This window comes from Hyla sarda, chromosome 11, assembly GCF_029499605.1.
Source record: "Hyla sarda isolate aHylSar1 chromosome 11, aHylSar1.hap1, whole genome shotgun sequence".
NCBI lineage: Eukaryota > Metazoa > Chordata > Amphibia > Anura > Hylidae > Hyla > Hyla sarda.
Genome location: NC_079199.1, coordinates 5,382,958 through 5,399,812, shown reverse-complemented (window position 1 = coordinate 5,399,812; position 16,855 = coordinate 5,382,958). Strand labels below are relative to the sequence as shown.

General features: G+C 46.6%; 1 protein-coding gene across 2 annotated transcripts in view; it reads left to right on the top strand.

Moving 5' to 3' along the window:
* Positions 1–11,308, top strand: part of TC2N (tandem C2 domains, nuclear) — a 55,746-nt gene extending 44,438 nt beyond the window's left edge. For both annotated transcript variants that reach the window (XM_056546722.1, XM_056546721.1), the window contains exons 10-12: positions 986–1,100; positions 6,560–6,759; positions 10,770–11,308. In XM_056546722.1, the coding sequence (XP_056402697.1) occupies positions 986–1,100; positions 6,560–6,759; positions 10,770–10,883 (429 nt within the window). In that variant the 3' untranslated portion in view covers positions 10,884–11,308. The remainder of the gene's footprint in view (positions 1–985; positions 1,101–6,559; positions 6,760–10,769) is intronic.
* The last annotated feature ends 5,547 nt before the right edge of the window (positions 11,309–16,855 follow it).

Genomic DNA, 16,855 nt, shown 5'->3' with positions numbered 1-16,855 from the left:
TTGCAAATCTGTTTAACTCTCTGGCACCAGTTGATTAAAAAAAATAAATAAATAAAAAAAAAGGTTTTCCACCGGAGTACCCCTTTAAGTGAGACTGCAGGCCTTCCAACATTGCATGCAGAGGCCTAGCTTGTAGCTTCGGGGCCCCGGTGTAAAGTTTGCTGCAGGGCCCCATATGCCAATTATTGTACTACTCTCTTATGGGGCAGATGTGCTTTGGGGCCCTCTTAGGCACCAGGGCCCCGGTGTGACTGTTACCTCTATAGCTACACCCCTGATTGCATGTACGATTAACCACAATATTTCCTCCAAAACGAACCACAGGATCCAACAGGCGCTTGGATCTTGTTGGGAGCAATCAGTTTATTCTACCCACAATGCAACGCGTTTCGCGGTAAAGACCGCTTCATCATGATGCCTGATGAAGCGGTCTTTACCGCGAAACACGTTGCATTGTGAGGAAAATAAACTGATTGCTCCCAACAAGATCCAAGCGCCTGTTTGATTCTGTGGTTCATTTTGAAGGAAATATTGTGGTTGTTTTCGTATCTATCCCAGGAGCGGCTGCTAGATGGGAGAACTCTCCTTCTCTATATGGCTTTACCATTGTTGTGCTTGGCTGAGTACAACCAATTTTTCATCATCGTTCACCGATTCTCTACCTGTACCGTATATCACACTATGGAGCGCTTTCCTGTTTTAGCTGCATGTATGATGGGTCTTTTTTTGACGCAGCCGTGATGGGTTTGTTATAGAACCGAAAGCGCTAGATGTGATGTAGGATAGCGGAGACTCGTAACGTAATCTCCGCTCAGGTTACCGCAGACGGTACTGCATCTAATGGACTAATAGGATTTCACTATTCTGAGCCCAGGACCAGCCCGGTGCCAGACAGTATAAAGTACAGAATGTTATTTGCGGCACAAGGGTCTATTGTTCGCCAGCCTGACATCTATCCTGTTGTGTTTGCCCGTTTTTTATCCAGGCCTGTCAAGCGGAGCTCCTGATCGGGACGTGTTTCCAGGCAATAAATAGCAGGATCCAGTTACAAATCCTCAAGGCTCAGAACCTGCCAAGCTCATCCACACCGCTCGCCATAAGTACGGCTCCTCGTTTGCTTCCATCATGAAATATTGGTATAAGGAGGGCTCCTGGATGCCGGGGGGGGGGGGGGGGGCGGTCATCTTCTAGCCCCCCCCCCCCCCTGACTGGTGCTGTTTATTGGGAGCCATGATGCTCTATAGCAGTGGTCTCCAACCTGCGGACCTCCAGATGTTGCAAAACTACAACTCCCAGCATGCCCGGACAGCCAACGGCTGTCCGGGCATGCTGGGAGTTGTAGTTTTGCAACATCTGGAGGTCCGCAGGTTGAAGACCACTGCTCTATAGTACAATGCACATACTAATAAAATAAAAATAGGATAGAATTAGAGGGGAAAGGTTTCTGCAGTAATATCAGAAAGTATTATTTTACAGAGAGAGTAGTGGATGCATGGAATAGCCTTCCTGCAGAAGTGGTCGCTGCAAATACAAAATACAGTGAAGGAGTTTAAACATGCATGGGATAGGCATAAGGCTATCCTTCATATAAGATAGAGATAGGTATAGGGCTATCCTTCATATTAGATAGGGATAGGTATAAGGTTATCCTTCATATTAGATAGGGATAGGTATAAGGTTATCCTTCATATTAGATAGGGATAGGTATAAGGCTATCCTTCATATTAGATAGGGATAGGTATAAGGCTATCCTTCATATTAGATAGGGATAGGTATAAGGCTATTCTCAATATAAGATAGAGATAGGCATAAGGCTATCCTTCATATAAGATAGGGATAGGTATAAGACTATCCTTCATATAAGATAGGGATAGGTATAAGGCTATTCTTCATATTAGATATGGATAGGTATAAGGCTATCCTTCATATAAGATAGAGATAGGTATAAGACTATCCTTCATATAAGGTTGGGATAGGTATAAGGCTATCCTTCATATAAGATAGATATAGGCATAAGGCTATCCATTATATAAGATAGAGATCGGTATAATGCTATCCTTCATATAAGATAGAGATAGGTATAAGGCTATCCTTCATATAAGATAGAGATAGGCATAAGGCTATCCTTCATATAAGATAGGGATATGTATAAGGCTATCCTTCATATAAGATAGGTATAGGCATAAGGCTATTCTCCATATAAGATAGTGATAGGTATAAGGCTATCCTTCATATAAGATAGAGATAGGTATAAGGCTATCCTTCATATAAGATAGAGATAGGTATAATGCTATCCTTCATATAAGATAGGGATAGGCATAAGGCTATCCTTCATATAAGATAGGGATAGGCATAAGGCTATCCTTCATATAAGATAGAGATAGGTATAAGGCTATCCTTCATATAAGATAGAGATAGGTATAATGCTATCCTTCATATAAGATAGGGATAGGCATAAGGCTATCCTTCATATAAGATAGAGATAGGTATAAGGCTATCCTTCATATAAGATAGAGATAGGTATAAGGTTATCCTTCATATAAGATAGAGATAGATATAAGGCTATCCTTCATATAAGATAGGGATAGGTATAAGGCTATCCTTCATATAAGATAGGGCCAGGGACTATTGATAGGATTCAGATTATTGGGAAGACTAGATGGGCTGAACGGTTCTTATCTACCGACACCTTCTGTGTTTCTATGATAGGTGTGCAGCTCACTTGGATTGAGAAATATATATACACCCAAGGTTACTGGTGATGCCTTCACCCAGAAAAGGCCAAAATATTAAAAGGGGTACTCCAGTGAAAAACCTTTTATTATTTTTATTTTTTAAATCAACTGGTGCCAGAAAGTTAAACAGATTTACTTATTAAACAGTACTTATTAGCTGCTGAATACTACAGTGGAAATTATGTAAATGCACAGTGCTCTCTGCTGACATCTCTGTCCATTTTAAGAACTATCCAGACAAGGAGAAAATCCCCATAGCAAACATATGCTGCTCTGGACAGTTCCTAAAAAGGACAGAGATGTCAGCAGAGAGCACTGTGCTCGTGATGTCAGCAGAGAGCTCTGTGTTCCAAAAAGAAAATTTCCGCTGTAGTATTCAGCATCTAATAAGTACTGGAAGGATTAAGATTTTTTAATAGAAGACATTTACAAATCTGTTTAACTTTCTGGCACCAGTTAAAAAAAAAAAAAAAAAAAAAAAGTTTTCCACTGGAGTACCCCTTTAAAATAAATGGAGGTATAATTAATATAAAATAAAAAAATTTTTTAAATATAAAAAAGATACCAGTCCTCAAAAAGGTGTATATAGAAATAAGAGATGTGAGAATGGATCCAGTTAAAATAACAGATAATAGATTTATTCACATAATTTTTTTTTTATATATAATAGTTATAAAATCATATAAGTCCCCTAACGCCGTCGGCTGTCTGGGCATGTATCATTTAAAATACATATAAGCATGTACCCTGAGAAGCCAGGGACATGGAGAGAGCCAGGATAACACTGGAACAAAAGTAAGGGCTCACATAACATAGATACATAGTAGCAGCTTTATATCAGCAGTAGGTAATAGCAGCACATTACATAGTAGAATACATATAAAAAATAATAATAATAAATTACCAAGTGAATAAAAAGTATTGGAGCATGGGCCCTCACCACCCGACATTTCACCAAAGACTGGCTTCTTCCGGGCCCCCTGGAAGAAGCCAGTCTTTTTGGCGAAACGTCGGTGCTGTAATGTGCTGCTATTACCTTCTATGTTCACTCGCACTGCTGATATAAAGCTGCTACTATGTAACTATGTTATGTGAGCCCTTACTTTTGTTCCAGTGTTATACTGGCTCTCTCTCCATGTCATTGGCTTCTCAGGGTACATGCTTATATGTACCAGTCCTCAAAGGTGTAAATAGAAATAAGAGATGTGAGAAACGATCCAGTTAAAATATCAGATAATATATATATTTTTTTTTTATGTGAATAAATCTAATAGTTATAAAATCATATAAGTCTCCTAACGCCCTAGCAGGGCCCGTGCACGGGCCCTGCTAGGGCGTTAGGAGTCTTATATGATTTTATAAATTATTAAATATTCATTTTTTTTATGTGAATAAATCTATTATCCGATATTTTAACTGGATCCATTCTCACATCTCTTATTTCTATTTACACCTTTGAGGACTGGTATCTAATTAATTTTAAATGAATTATCCCTCCATTTATTTAACATTCTGATAAGAGCATAGTATCCGGAGGGAACCATAGGGGGCAGTATTGGGATCTGTACCTTTACAATGAATGTATGAATGACTCTTGTAGACCGTTCACAGTGTAAAGATTCATATCTGCTGACACTACTTGAGCCGCCCATACACACTGGATGAATAGCAGCCAAAGCCAATGATTTTTAGGGTACGTTCCCACCTGGCGTATACACAGCGTACTTCATGTTGCGCAAAATCTGCAGCAGCAGCGTGAATTACGCCGAGTATCCCTCGCTCATCATACACACAAGGCTTTCAGGCAGCAGCCCTGTGTGTGCAGTGAGTTTTGGAGGCGGAGCAGTGTGAAGTGACTGACGCGCGGCTCCGCCTCCAAAACTCACTGCACACATAGGGCTGCCGCCGGAAAGCCTTGTGTGTATGGTGAGCGAGGGATATGCAGCGTATTTCCCACTGCTGCTGCAGATTTTGCGCAGCCTGAAATACGCTATGTATACGCCAGATGGGAATGTACCCTAAAGGAACCAGCTGACTAGAAAGAATAGAGGGGGTCTTATGGGGAAGAACTAGGGTTGCCACCTGGCCGGTATTTTACCTGCACAGATGGTATTTTGGCCACCCTGCCAGTATTTTTATTGTTAAAAACTGCACAAAACCTGACTGGCGCACAAAAAAATGAGCCCTCAAACAGGCCCGTATTAGGAAAAATAAACAAAGTTATATGGGTCCTGTGATGTCATGCATATATAATTAATTATGCAAATTAGCATTGCCAGTATTTTTTTTGCAAGAAAGGTGGCAACCCTAGGAAAGACGGAAGGGTCCGGATGAGGACAGAGAAGTCCTAAGGTGGATAGATGAAGAAGCAGCAATTATATGTGAATATATAAATGGGACATGCACCGGCGCACCCTGCGCATTTACCTCGTGGTGGCAGTTAAGGAAAAATGTGTATCACCGTTGTCAGCCTTAAGCAGGGAAGAAGCAGCAGCAGCTCGTGTCTGTCCGTGCCCAGCGTCCTGGAGCGGTCTGGCAATCTAGGGATCCGTGTAGAAAAATGACACTCTTCCGGCGCTTGCTGGGTCAGTAGACAGAGTGGAATGATGCAAAGACTCCAGATAGTGATGAACAGCGTTCTTTTATTGCAGTGTACAAGTAGTGGACAACACGTTTCGAGGGGGTCTACACCCCTCTTCCTCAGGTCAGGGAGGGAGAGGGGAGTAGACCCCCTCGAAACGTGTTGTCCACTACTTGTACACTGCAATAAAATAACGCTGTTCATCACTATCTGGAGTGTTTGCATCATTCCACTCCGTCTACTGACCCAGCAAGCGCCGGAAGAGTGTCATTTTTCTACAAGAATCCCTACATAGATGAAGAAGAGGTTCAGACAGGGCAAATGGAGAGGTACAGAGGCGGACAGGCAGAGTTAGGGGTTTTACAGGGAAGAATGGGTCCGAATGAAGACAGATGGAAAGGTCCAGATGGGAAGGTGTCCAGAGGGTAACAGGCAAAAGATGAGTCTTATGGAAAAGGATTAAGGCGTCCGGATAAGGACAGACAGAGAGGTCCAGAGAAGATGGATGATGAAGGGGTCCGGACAGGGACAGATGGAGAGGTACAAAGCGGCGCAGTCTTATGGGGATGGACAGAGGAGTCTGAACGATGACAAATGGAGAGGTCCATAAGGGTCTGGACGAGGACAGCCAGGGGGATGGACAGAGAAGTCTGGAAGAAAAAGGGCAGAGGAGTCTGGATGAGGACAGACAAAATGGTTTGGAGGGGGGCGGGGTGAAGGGGTCCGAACGATGACAGATGGAGAGGTATGGAGCCGAAGAGGCATAAGAGGGGTCCTATGGGGAAGGACAGAGGAGTCCAAACAAATGGAGAGGTCTAGAGGGGGACAGACATAGAGGTTTGGAAGGACGGGGTAAGACAGGCTGAAAAGTTTGGAGAGAGCTGTTTGCCAAAGGAGCATTAGACCTACAGATATCTAAAATATATTCTGACTTTTAGCTACTTGGGGTAATTCTCATCTACCCAAAACACCAGCTTTTACTTGGTTGGCAAAGATTGTGGGGTTGGTAGGAAAATGTCTAATTAATGGGGGACAAGTGTAAGAGGAAACATTAGGCACTAACTGGTAAAACATGGGGTAAAATGACATGGAAAGGACCTGGTGGTGTTGGCGGCCGGAGAGATTACTGGTAACCAGTGTCAGGCAGCGGCTGCTAAGCCGGATAATATCACGGGTGCATCCAGACACCTCGGTCACTCGCCTATCGCCGACTCTCACACTTTATTTTCTACCATTTCTGTAGATTTCTTTGTGAAGGTGGAGATGTTCAGCACGGAGGGCGTGCTATACAAGAAGAAAACGCGACCGCTAAAGATATCAAATTCCCAGGTGAACTGGGGGGAGACCATGATTTTCCCGGTGACGCAGAAAGAGGAGGGAATAAACTTCCTGATCAAGTTGTACAGTCGCAGTTCAGTCCGACGGAAACATTTCATCGGACAGGTGAGGAGCAAAGTAACCCATCAACGTGCGCCATTTATAAATCCGATACAGTGTTTCCCAACCAGTGTACCTCCAGCTGTTGTAAAACTACAACTTCCAGCATGCCCGGACAGCCCAAAAATACTGGATTTTAGTCTTGGCACTTCCCCGACGCCACATGTTGGGTAACACTGCATTTCCCCATGTTGAGGCTCTCAGGGCATGCTGAGAGTTGTAGTTTTGAAACAGCTGGAGAGCCAGAGGTTGGGTAACACTGAATTTGACCATGTTAAGGCTCTCAGGGCATGCTGGGAATTGCAGATTTAAAACAGCTAGAGAGACACAAGTTGAGAAAGAAAGCTATGGAGCAGTGGTCTCCAAACTATGACCCTTCAGATGTTGCAAAACTACAACCCCCAGCATGCCCGGACAGCAAAATGGCATATAGCTAGTATGGCCTTTAATTGGAGGTTTAGGGGAATCCCAGCCTTAGACCATGTTAAGGCTCTCAGGGCATGCTGGGAGTTGTAGTTTTGCAACAGCTGGGGAGCCACAGGTTGGGTAACACTGCATTTCACCATGTTGAGGCTCTCAGGGCATGCTGGGAGTTGTAGTTTTGCAACAGCTGGGGAGCCACAGGTTGGGTAACACTGCATTTCACCATGTTGAGGCTCTCAGGGCATGCTAGGAGTTGTAGTTTTTGAAACAGCTAGAGAGACACAAGTTGAGAAAGAAAGCTATACAGCAGTGGTCTCCAAACTGTGGCCCTTCAGATGTTGCAAAACTACAACCCCCAGCATGCCCGGACAGCCGTTTTGCAACATCTGAAGGGCCACAGTTTGGAGACCAATGTGGTAGAGGGTTTTCCAGCGCATTTTCCAGGATTTACTAGGGAAACGCTCTTTTCTATCACATATGGGTGCAGTCAGAATAAAGCTCCGTATTCTCTACACGAGGCCTTTTCACCTTGTCCCCCGGCCCCATATAATAGGGCCACGTATTTAAGCCCCGTGCGATATAGATGACATTTGTAAGATGTTCCCTCATTGATGTGTCCCTCGGCCTCCTAGAATACGACACAAACGTCCCTTTCATGTGCAGAAGGACACAGGGACAGGACCAGGGATATCACTTTACCCTTCTCTATAACGATTTCCTTTTGGGGGAGAAGTAAATGTCAGCTGTATAGGTTACGCCGGGGAGGCGCCTCATATACAAGCCATTCATCCATTGTGCGTCCCCAGCAAAGATATTCACGGTAACTTCACTGTAACTATAAAGACTCCTTTACACCAGGGACAATGGAGGAGAACGCGATACGTCCCCCAGGAGAAAGTGAGTGCGGATTGTGTGTCCGCGCAGGGAGAGCAGCTGGGGAACGCTATAGGGAAGTGCGGATAATAAAGGGGGATTCCCAGAAAAGTGTCACCTGAGGACTGCCGCTCTATTATACAGGAGGGGAAGGGGGACTTTATTTCTGGGTGCACCGATTGTAGTGATGATGGGGGAGCTGGCGAGTAGACATGCGCCCCCGTTCTGAAGGCTGGGGATTAATTCATTTGGTTGGGAAATAAACTAAATACATTTCCCTATTCTAGAGGCTGATGCCCCTCAGGGTGAGAGTCTATTAATGTTTTAGGACTACAGCTGGTATTATTGTCAGGTAAACCCAGTTCGGTGAGCGCAGCCAAGCATCTAATGTGTATGGCGGCCTACCTGCACTCACCGGATGGCAGAGGGAGTCTGGGAGGAGGGGCAAAGAGGAGTCTGGGAGGAGGGGTATAGAGGGGTCTGGTAGAAGGGGACAGAGGAAGCATGAAGAAGAGGACAGAGGAAAGGACAGAGAAATCTAGGAGGAGGAAACAAAAGTCTGGAAGGAGGAAACAGGAGTCAGGAAAAAAGGAGACAGAGAAGTCTGGGAGGAAGAGACAGAGAAGTCTGGGAGGAAGAGACAGAGAAGTCTGGGAGGAAGAGACAGAGAAGTCTGGGAGGAAGAGACAGAGAAGTCTGGGAGGAAGCGACAGAGAAGTCTGGGAGGAAGCGACAGAGAAGTCTGGGAGGAAGCGACAGAGAAGTCTGGGAGGAAGCGACAGAGAAGTCTGGGAGGAAGCGACAGAGAAGTCTGGGAGGAAGCGACAGAGAAGTCTGGGAGGAAGCGACAGAGAAGTCTGGGAGGAAGCGACAGAGAAGTCTGGGAGGAAGAGACAGAGAAGTCTGGGAGGAAGAGACAGAGAAGTCTGGGAGGAAGAGACAGAGAAGTCTGGGAGGAAGAGACAGAGAAGTCTGGGAGGAAGAGACAGAGAAGTCTGGGAGGAAGAGACAGAGAAGTCTGGGAGGAAGAGACAGAGAAGTCTGGGAGGAAGAGACAGAGAAGTCTGGGAGGAAGAGACAGAGAAGTCTGGGAGGAAGAGACAGAAGTCTGGGAGGAAGCGACAGAGAAGTCTGGGAGGAAGAGACAGAAGTCTGGGAGGAAGAGACAGAGAAGTCTGGGAGGAAGAGACAGAGAAGTCTGGGAGGAAGAGACAGAGAAGTCTGGGAGGAAGAGACAGAGAAGTCTGGGAGGAAGAGACAGAGAAGTCTGGGAGGGGAGAAGGAGCTAGCGTTGATTTCAGCTACAATTTATGTCCTCGTAAATCGCCACATTCCCTTTTACAGTCACTTTACACCCGGCCCTACACACTGAGCGCAGCGTAAAGTTCCTTTGGCGGTCCGGGCATGCTGGAAGTTGTAGTTTTGCTGGGGGCACACTGGTTGGGATACACTGAAGTTACTGTACCCATGATATCCATCTATCCCGGGCTGCACCCATATGCCTGCAATTACCTTCTGAAACCCGAACTCTTCTGGGGACAGACTGTAATTTGGATTATAGAGAGAAGCAGAGAGCGCACAATAAGGGGGAATTAATCCGGGTAACAGTGCGGCTTTTCATAAAACACTGAGTCCTCTGTTATAGATCCTCTCCTACAGATAGAACGGGTCGGGTCTCCTCCCAGGTTCTGGCTTCATCCCCAGGAAAGTTAATCAACACAGGATAGCCGGATCCCCGGGGCCGGAGCCAGCTGCAGGTGCGCCTGTCCTGGGAACATCTGCGGAGCGCCCCCTCCAGACCTACAGAGATATACACACATCCTGACCCGGGGATAAACAATACACCAGAGGGGTCCCTATAGGGCACTGAGAATATTTACACGACCGGGCCGTCATCCAACAAAGATTTTATGATACATTCCTTATTAGGGTAAATTTATACGGTGGAATGTCCACCCAGAAAATCTGCGGAAACATTGCATTAGAGGCCAGGTCGAAGGCTCTCAGGCCATAATGGGAGTTGTAGTTTTGCAACAGGTTGAATGCCACAGATTGGGACACACCACTCAAGAGACCTGTGTGTGATGGATGTGTTACTGGCCCTTTAATGATGTCAGGACAGGCTGTATAATCCAGGAATCAGAGCTCTTGTCTACCACAAACAGCACCACACCTGTCCTCAGGTTGTGTGTGGTATTACAACTCAGCTCCAATTACTTCAATGGAAACTAGCTGCAATACCACACATAACCTGAGGTCAAGAGTGGCGCTGGTTTATGGAAAAAGTTAGCTCTGTTTTTTTTATTCCTGATAAACCCCATTAAGTTTTACTTTTGGTGCAACCATATGAGGGCTTGTTCACATTTCCGTTGTGTCCCAATAAATGAAGCTCTGGCGGTCAGTCAGAACAATGGGAATGGATCGGAGATAAAATAGTGCATGCAGTAGTCTTATGTTTTTTCTCCCCTTTAGCCAGATAAAATACTGGATCCCTAACGGGCCCCGACACTGAAGTCAATGGTATCCATTGGGGCCTGGTGGGGTCAGTTGTGTTCCGACCTGTCGGAGCACAGCGGCAGTGTGAACTTTAGATTGTGAGGGCAGAGCTGTCAATCACTCTTCAGCTCCGCCCACATTCAGCTGCTAACATTGTAATCATTACACGTTATTCGCCGCCATTTACAGAAAGTCGCATATTGACCCTTTTTGTCGTCTTTTAGGTTTGGATCAGCAGCGACAGTAACAGCAGCGAAGCCGCAAATCAATGGACGGACACAATAAGCCACCCAGAGAAAGTGGTGACAAAGTGGCATAAACTGAACAACCTGACTTAGTGGATCCCTGCAGACCGGGCAAAGACTATGTATAAAGACTGTATGATGGGTCCTGCCCCCTGCACATAGCAATGGATGCCGCCTGGAAACAAGGGACGGACATACAGGCCGCAGCGGTGAATACCTCATCTGAACACATCATGAAAAATTGTATTTTATTATTGTGATATTATTGTGATATTATTGTGATATTACTGTTAATGAATGTAAATCAGTCTTCCCCAATCTGTGGCTCTCCAGCTGTTGCAAAACTACCACTGCCATCCAGGGCTGGTGCAAGGATTTTGCCACCCTAGGCAAAAGCGAATTTTGCCGCCCCCTTGACTCCACCCATTTGCCCACCCTTTAAAACGCCCCATCTTACTACTGGGGTGACACACTGTAACAAACCTCCTCCTCATGTAATCTCCTTACTACTAGGGTGACACACTAACAAACCTCCTCCTCATGTAATCTCCTTACTACTGGGGTGACACACTGTAACAAACCTCCTCCTCATGTAATCTCCTTACTACTGGGGTGACACACTGTAACAAACCTTCTCCTCATGTAATCTCCTTACTACTGGGGTGACACACTGTAACAAACCTCTATATGTAATCTCCTTACTACTGGGGTGACACACTGTAACAAACCTCCTCCTCATGCTGCTGGATGAGCGAGTGGTTTGGATGCTAGTTGTTTAACTTTCTTGTAGCAGGCAGAGCAGCGCCCCCCATCAGGAGGGCGCTCTAGGCGGCTGCCTCTTTTGCCTATAGGCAGATTCAGCCCCGCTCTTATGCCCTGAGTTGTAGTTTTTTGCAATAGTTTTGTTAGATATGATAGGAGTTGCAGTTCTAGAAATTTGGGGATTGTAGTTTCACAACATTTGTTAAAAAAAATTTTTTTTTTTTAAAGTTTTGGAACAATTTTGTCAGGACGTAATGAGAGTTGTAGAAAGTTACTGGGTGTGAAACACTGTTACAGATCATAAACTGCTACGTACGTCATAGTAAAGAGTATTTCTGGTCACTGTAACAAATATTCCCATAAATAGAAGGCAGGTTTGGTTTTTTGTTCGTTTTTTTGCCCATTTTCCAGGTTGTAAATAAAACATTTTATGGGTTATAAAATTTGGCAAAAATAGTTGCTTAATAGTAAAATGGCCAATTGTTCATATATTAATGTTAATCTTATAATTCCTATGACCCCAATACAGTGTTTCCTAACCAGGGTGTCTCCAGCTGTTGCCAAACTACAACTCCCAGAATGCCCGGACAACCAATGCATGCTGGGAGTTGTAGTTCTGCAGCAGCTGAAGGCATCCTGTTAGGGAACCACTGCCCTAATACCTAATCTGCATAACAATCAACTGGTGCCCGAAAGTTAAACAGATTTGTAAATGACATCTATTAAAAAATCTTTACCTTTCCAGTACTTATTAGCAGCTGTATGCTACAGAGGAAATTATTTTCTTTTTGAATTTCTTTTTTGTCTTGTCCACAGTGCTCTCTGCTGACACCTCTGTCCGTGTCAGGAACTGTCCAGAGCAGCATAGGTTTGCTATGGGGATTTTCTCCTGCTCTGGACAGTTCCTGAAACGGGCATCAGGTGTCAGCAGAGAGCACTGTGGACAAGACAAAAAAAAGAAATTCAAAAAGAAAAGAATTTCCTCTGTAGCATACAGCTGCTAATAAGTACTGGAAGGGTAACATTTTTTAATAGAAGTCATTTACAAATCTGTTTAACTTTCTGGCACCAGTCGAAAAAAAAAAAAAAATAATAATAATCATGTTTTCCACCATAGGACCCCTTTAATATGACTGCAGCTACTACAACTTTCTAAGAAGCCTGAATGTCAGATCTGACAGTGTTTTCCAACCAGCATACCTCCAGCTGTTGCAAAACTACAACTCCCAGCATGCCCGGACAGCCGTTGGCTGTCCGGGCATGCTGCGAGTTGTAGTTTTGCATCAGCTGGAGGCGCCCCGGTTGGGAAACACTGATATATAAAGTAAGTATTATTACCTTACTTACATGGCTTTGATGGTGACCATATTGGTTGTTATCCAGCTTTCTAAGAGTTCTGCATAGTTATAAGCAGGTCAAGTCCATATACTGATAAAGTAGCTTTGCCAGTCAGGCCGGAGGAAGACCGAGTGACCCTAATGGAGGATACATGGATTGTCACCTGATGTCATCAGCACAGATATAACCTATAGATAGATGTAAGGACGCGAGAGAAGAGGAAACTCCGTGACTGATAGAAGTTATAATTATAAATCGTGTCAGGAATAAAAAAGATTTCTACACGTATAAGAACTGGATAGAAACTGGATGTGTAAATGTATTATGTATTGTTATGTAGACGATATTGCTCTTATTCTGTGTGTATATATATACACCACTTCTCCTGTCCTGTATATAGTGCACAGTACCACTTCTCCTGTCCTGTATATAGTGCACAGTACCACTTCTCCTGTCCTGTATATAGTGCACAGTACCACTTCTCCTGTCCTGTATATAGTGCACAGTACCACTTCTCCTGTCCTGTATATAGTGCACAGTACCACTTCTCCTGTCCTGTATATAGTGCACAGTACCACTTCTGTCCTGTATATAGTGCACAGTACCACTTCTCCTGTCCTGTATATAGTGCACAGTACCACTTCTGTCCTGTATATAGTGCACAGTACCACTTCTCCTGTCCTGTATATAGTGCACAGTACCACTTCTCCTGTATACTGGCTGTAATCTTCAGTATCTCCTCTTATTCTGTATATATACACTGCACAGTACCACTTCTCCTGTCCTGTATATAGTGCACAGTACCACTTCTGTCCTGTATATAGTGCACAGTACCACTTCTCCTGTCCTGTATATAGTGCACAGTACCACTTCTCCTGTATACTGGCTGTAATCTTCAGTATCTCCTCTTATTCTGTATATATACACTGCACAGTACCACTTCTCCTGTCCTGTATATAGTGCACAGTACCACTTCTGTCCTGTATATAGTGCACAGTACCACTTCTCCTGTCCTGTATATAGTGCACAGTACCACTTCTCCTGTATACTGGGTGTAATCTTCAGTATCTCCTCTTATTCTGTATATATACACTGCACAGTACCACTTCTCCTGTCCTGTATATAGTGCACAGTACCACTTCTCCTGTCCTGTATACTGGGTGTAATCCTCAGGTGGATCGGGTGTGTCTCGTTAGAGTCAGTGCTGCTGCTGCTGGGAGCGATCCAGGTGGTTCCAGGCTCCTGCTCCCTTCTGCCCTGGGAGGGAGCGGGTTTCTGGGATGCAGAGGGAAAGCAAGTCCCAGGCCTCTGGTTCCCGGAGTAGGCCGGCGGGGACGGAGGATGCACAGCGACCGGCCTGTTCGGAGGGGGTAAGGAGATCTGGTGGGGGAAGCAGCAATGTTTCTCCTGCCCCCCCTCTGGACCCTGACCTAAGCCGCGAGGCTTCAGGAGGATATATGGGATATATGGAGGTGAAGGGCTGGGGCGTGCGGAGGCCCCGGGAGCCTGTCAGCGACTACAGCTCCAGGATTGCCTATTATACACAGGCCTACAAGCAGAAAGGCAAAGAACTGTTCAGGCTGCGTGAGGAGCTGAGATGCGCCCGAGTGCGGGCAAACACCTCGTCCGGGAGCAAGCGGGCAGAGGCTAATAAGGACATTACAAAGCTTAAGTCCGAAATAAACATGTTGGAGAGAAAAAGGATGGACATTCAGACACACAGCGGCCCCTTCCTGGAGAAGCTGCTGAACCAGGAGAGGTGTGAGGGGCAGAAGGGGCCAAGCCAGAGTGACCCCCCTGCTGAGGAGGATAGTGACCCCACTAACATCCAGGATCCATCGCAGGGGTCTCAGAGTGGGATCTGTCCTGGACAAGGACCACCGGCCTCAACATCAGGATCCAGGAGGAGCTCGGAGGAGGAGAGCAGTGACCCCGGGGGGAGACTCATGGCCATCATCAGGCAGATGGAGTCTCCAGTACACATGGAGCGCTTCACATTTGGAGAAGACCCTGTACCAGATGAGGGAGAGAGGAGGAGGAGGAGAAGGAATGACCAGAAGGGGGGTGAGTCGGTATCATTTTCCTATGTCCCCCTTTCCCCAGCTCCACCTAGTCAGGGCCCTGCGGTGGGTTCTGTGCAAGGGAAGAGCAGTGGGCAGAGTATGGAGGTCCCTACGGGAAAGTCATGTGACACTGTTTCAGCTTGTAGTAGCGGTAAGAGTGTCGGGGCGATTTCGGCTGTGAAGCCGGACATGTCTGGTGAGGTCAGCAGCCCAGCGGGAGGCTGCTTTTCTTCGGCACCGGGACAGGGCAAGGCGGGCAGTGGTAAAGCTTTGTTCCCGGTGCCGGAGATGAGGAGCGAGGGCGGAGATAAGCGGCGCTACCAGGCGCTTGGTGGTAAAGTAGGCTCCGCGGTGGGGTCTGCGGCCGGTGTGGTTTCTGCTGTCGGGGTGTCACCTGCAGAGGCTTCTCGAGGGGGAACCTCATCTGCGGTTGGGGCAGGTGGCACCTCGGCAGGGATAATAAAACCGGCCAAGGCTGGACTGGCAAAGGCGGCTGCTAAAGCAGTGGAGAACATTAAAGGGACTGTCCTCAAACCCATGGGGACTGGAGGGTCTATGGACAAAATAGGAACTGTTCCTGCAGCTAGACTGCCTCCTGTCCCAAAGGACTTTCCTGTGACCAGTGAGGCAGAGGGGGTTCCTGACCAGTCAGAGTCTATTATTGGGGCGGGGCAAGACTGGTCAGGAGCACCCGATGAAGCTGAGGTCACATGTGTACATAATGTAAATACTGTAAATAATGTACATATGGGGGGTCTGTCTGTGGGGTCTGGTCCAGGACTGAGTGGAGGTGTGAATGGGGTAGAGGGAGTGAGGGAGGATGGGAATGATGATGAGAGGATGGATGGAGGGGATGTGAGTGCGAGAGGGGGGGTGAGTATGGCTTCTGTGGAGAGTGAGGTTGGTCCATCTGAACCCCCGGCAGCGGCGCCCGCTAGGAGTTATGCCAGTGTTGCTGCCGGGGCAAGTGGGCCTCATGGGAATCCTGCACCTTCTGGTCCTGGGCATAGTGACCTTCAGAGGCGCTTTCTGGAGGCCTTGCGGAGGGGGGATAAATCTATCACTGTAGAGGGTAGAGAGGTAGAACTGTCCTTTTGGATAGAGAGGCACGGCCTCGGGGCCTTCCGAGAGCAAAGGAGAGGAGAGGAGTCATGGTCACTCCCCACAGCCGGGTCTGGGGTCCCCAGGAGGAATGTGGTCCGTCTTAGGTGGAGGGGCAGTGATACCTGTCCAAACAGGACAAAAGTAGTTGAGCTCCTCCTCAAGATGGATTTCAGGGCAGGTGACATCTTTGCCCTGATACATCCTCATGGTACCCCATTTTTCGATGTCAGCTTCATCCGGGCTGAAGGGCTCGAGCTCTTTTGGTCTCGGTACGAGCTGGCAAAGATAGCACCCGAGTGGCGAGACTTTGCTGTCCAGGCAATTTCTCGCCAGAATAACATCAAGAAAGTGACGGTATTAACGTGTAACGAATCTCTTTCTTGCATAGACATCATGACCTGGATTGGGCGTTATGGAGAGGTGGTCAGTATTCCCCAGAAGAACAGGGATGAATTTGGTATCTGGTCAGGGGCCTGGACCTTCATGGTCAAGTTGAAGGTTTCGGGTAATTCTGTCACCCACATTCCCTCCTCCACTTTTCTGGGGAGGGACAGGATCCTGGTTTTCTACCAGGGACAGCCGAAGGTCTGCCATAGGTGCGGTGACCCGACACACTTCAGCGCACAATGTAAGGTCCAGAAGTGCGCGTTGTGTGGAGGGTTAGGACATCTCGCCGCAACCTGTGGGGACATTCGTTGTCACCTGTGTGGGGACCTCGGTCACCCCTTCAGCCGCTGTCCGGTCTCTTTTGCCAATGCGGTGGAATCTCCAGCTGGGGTTAGCAGAGATGCTGACTCC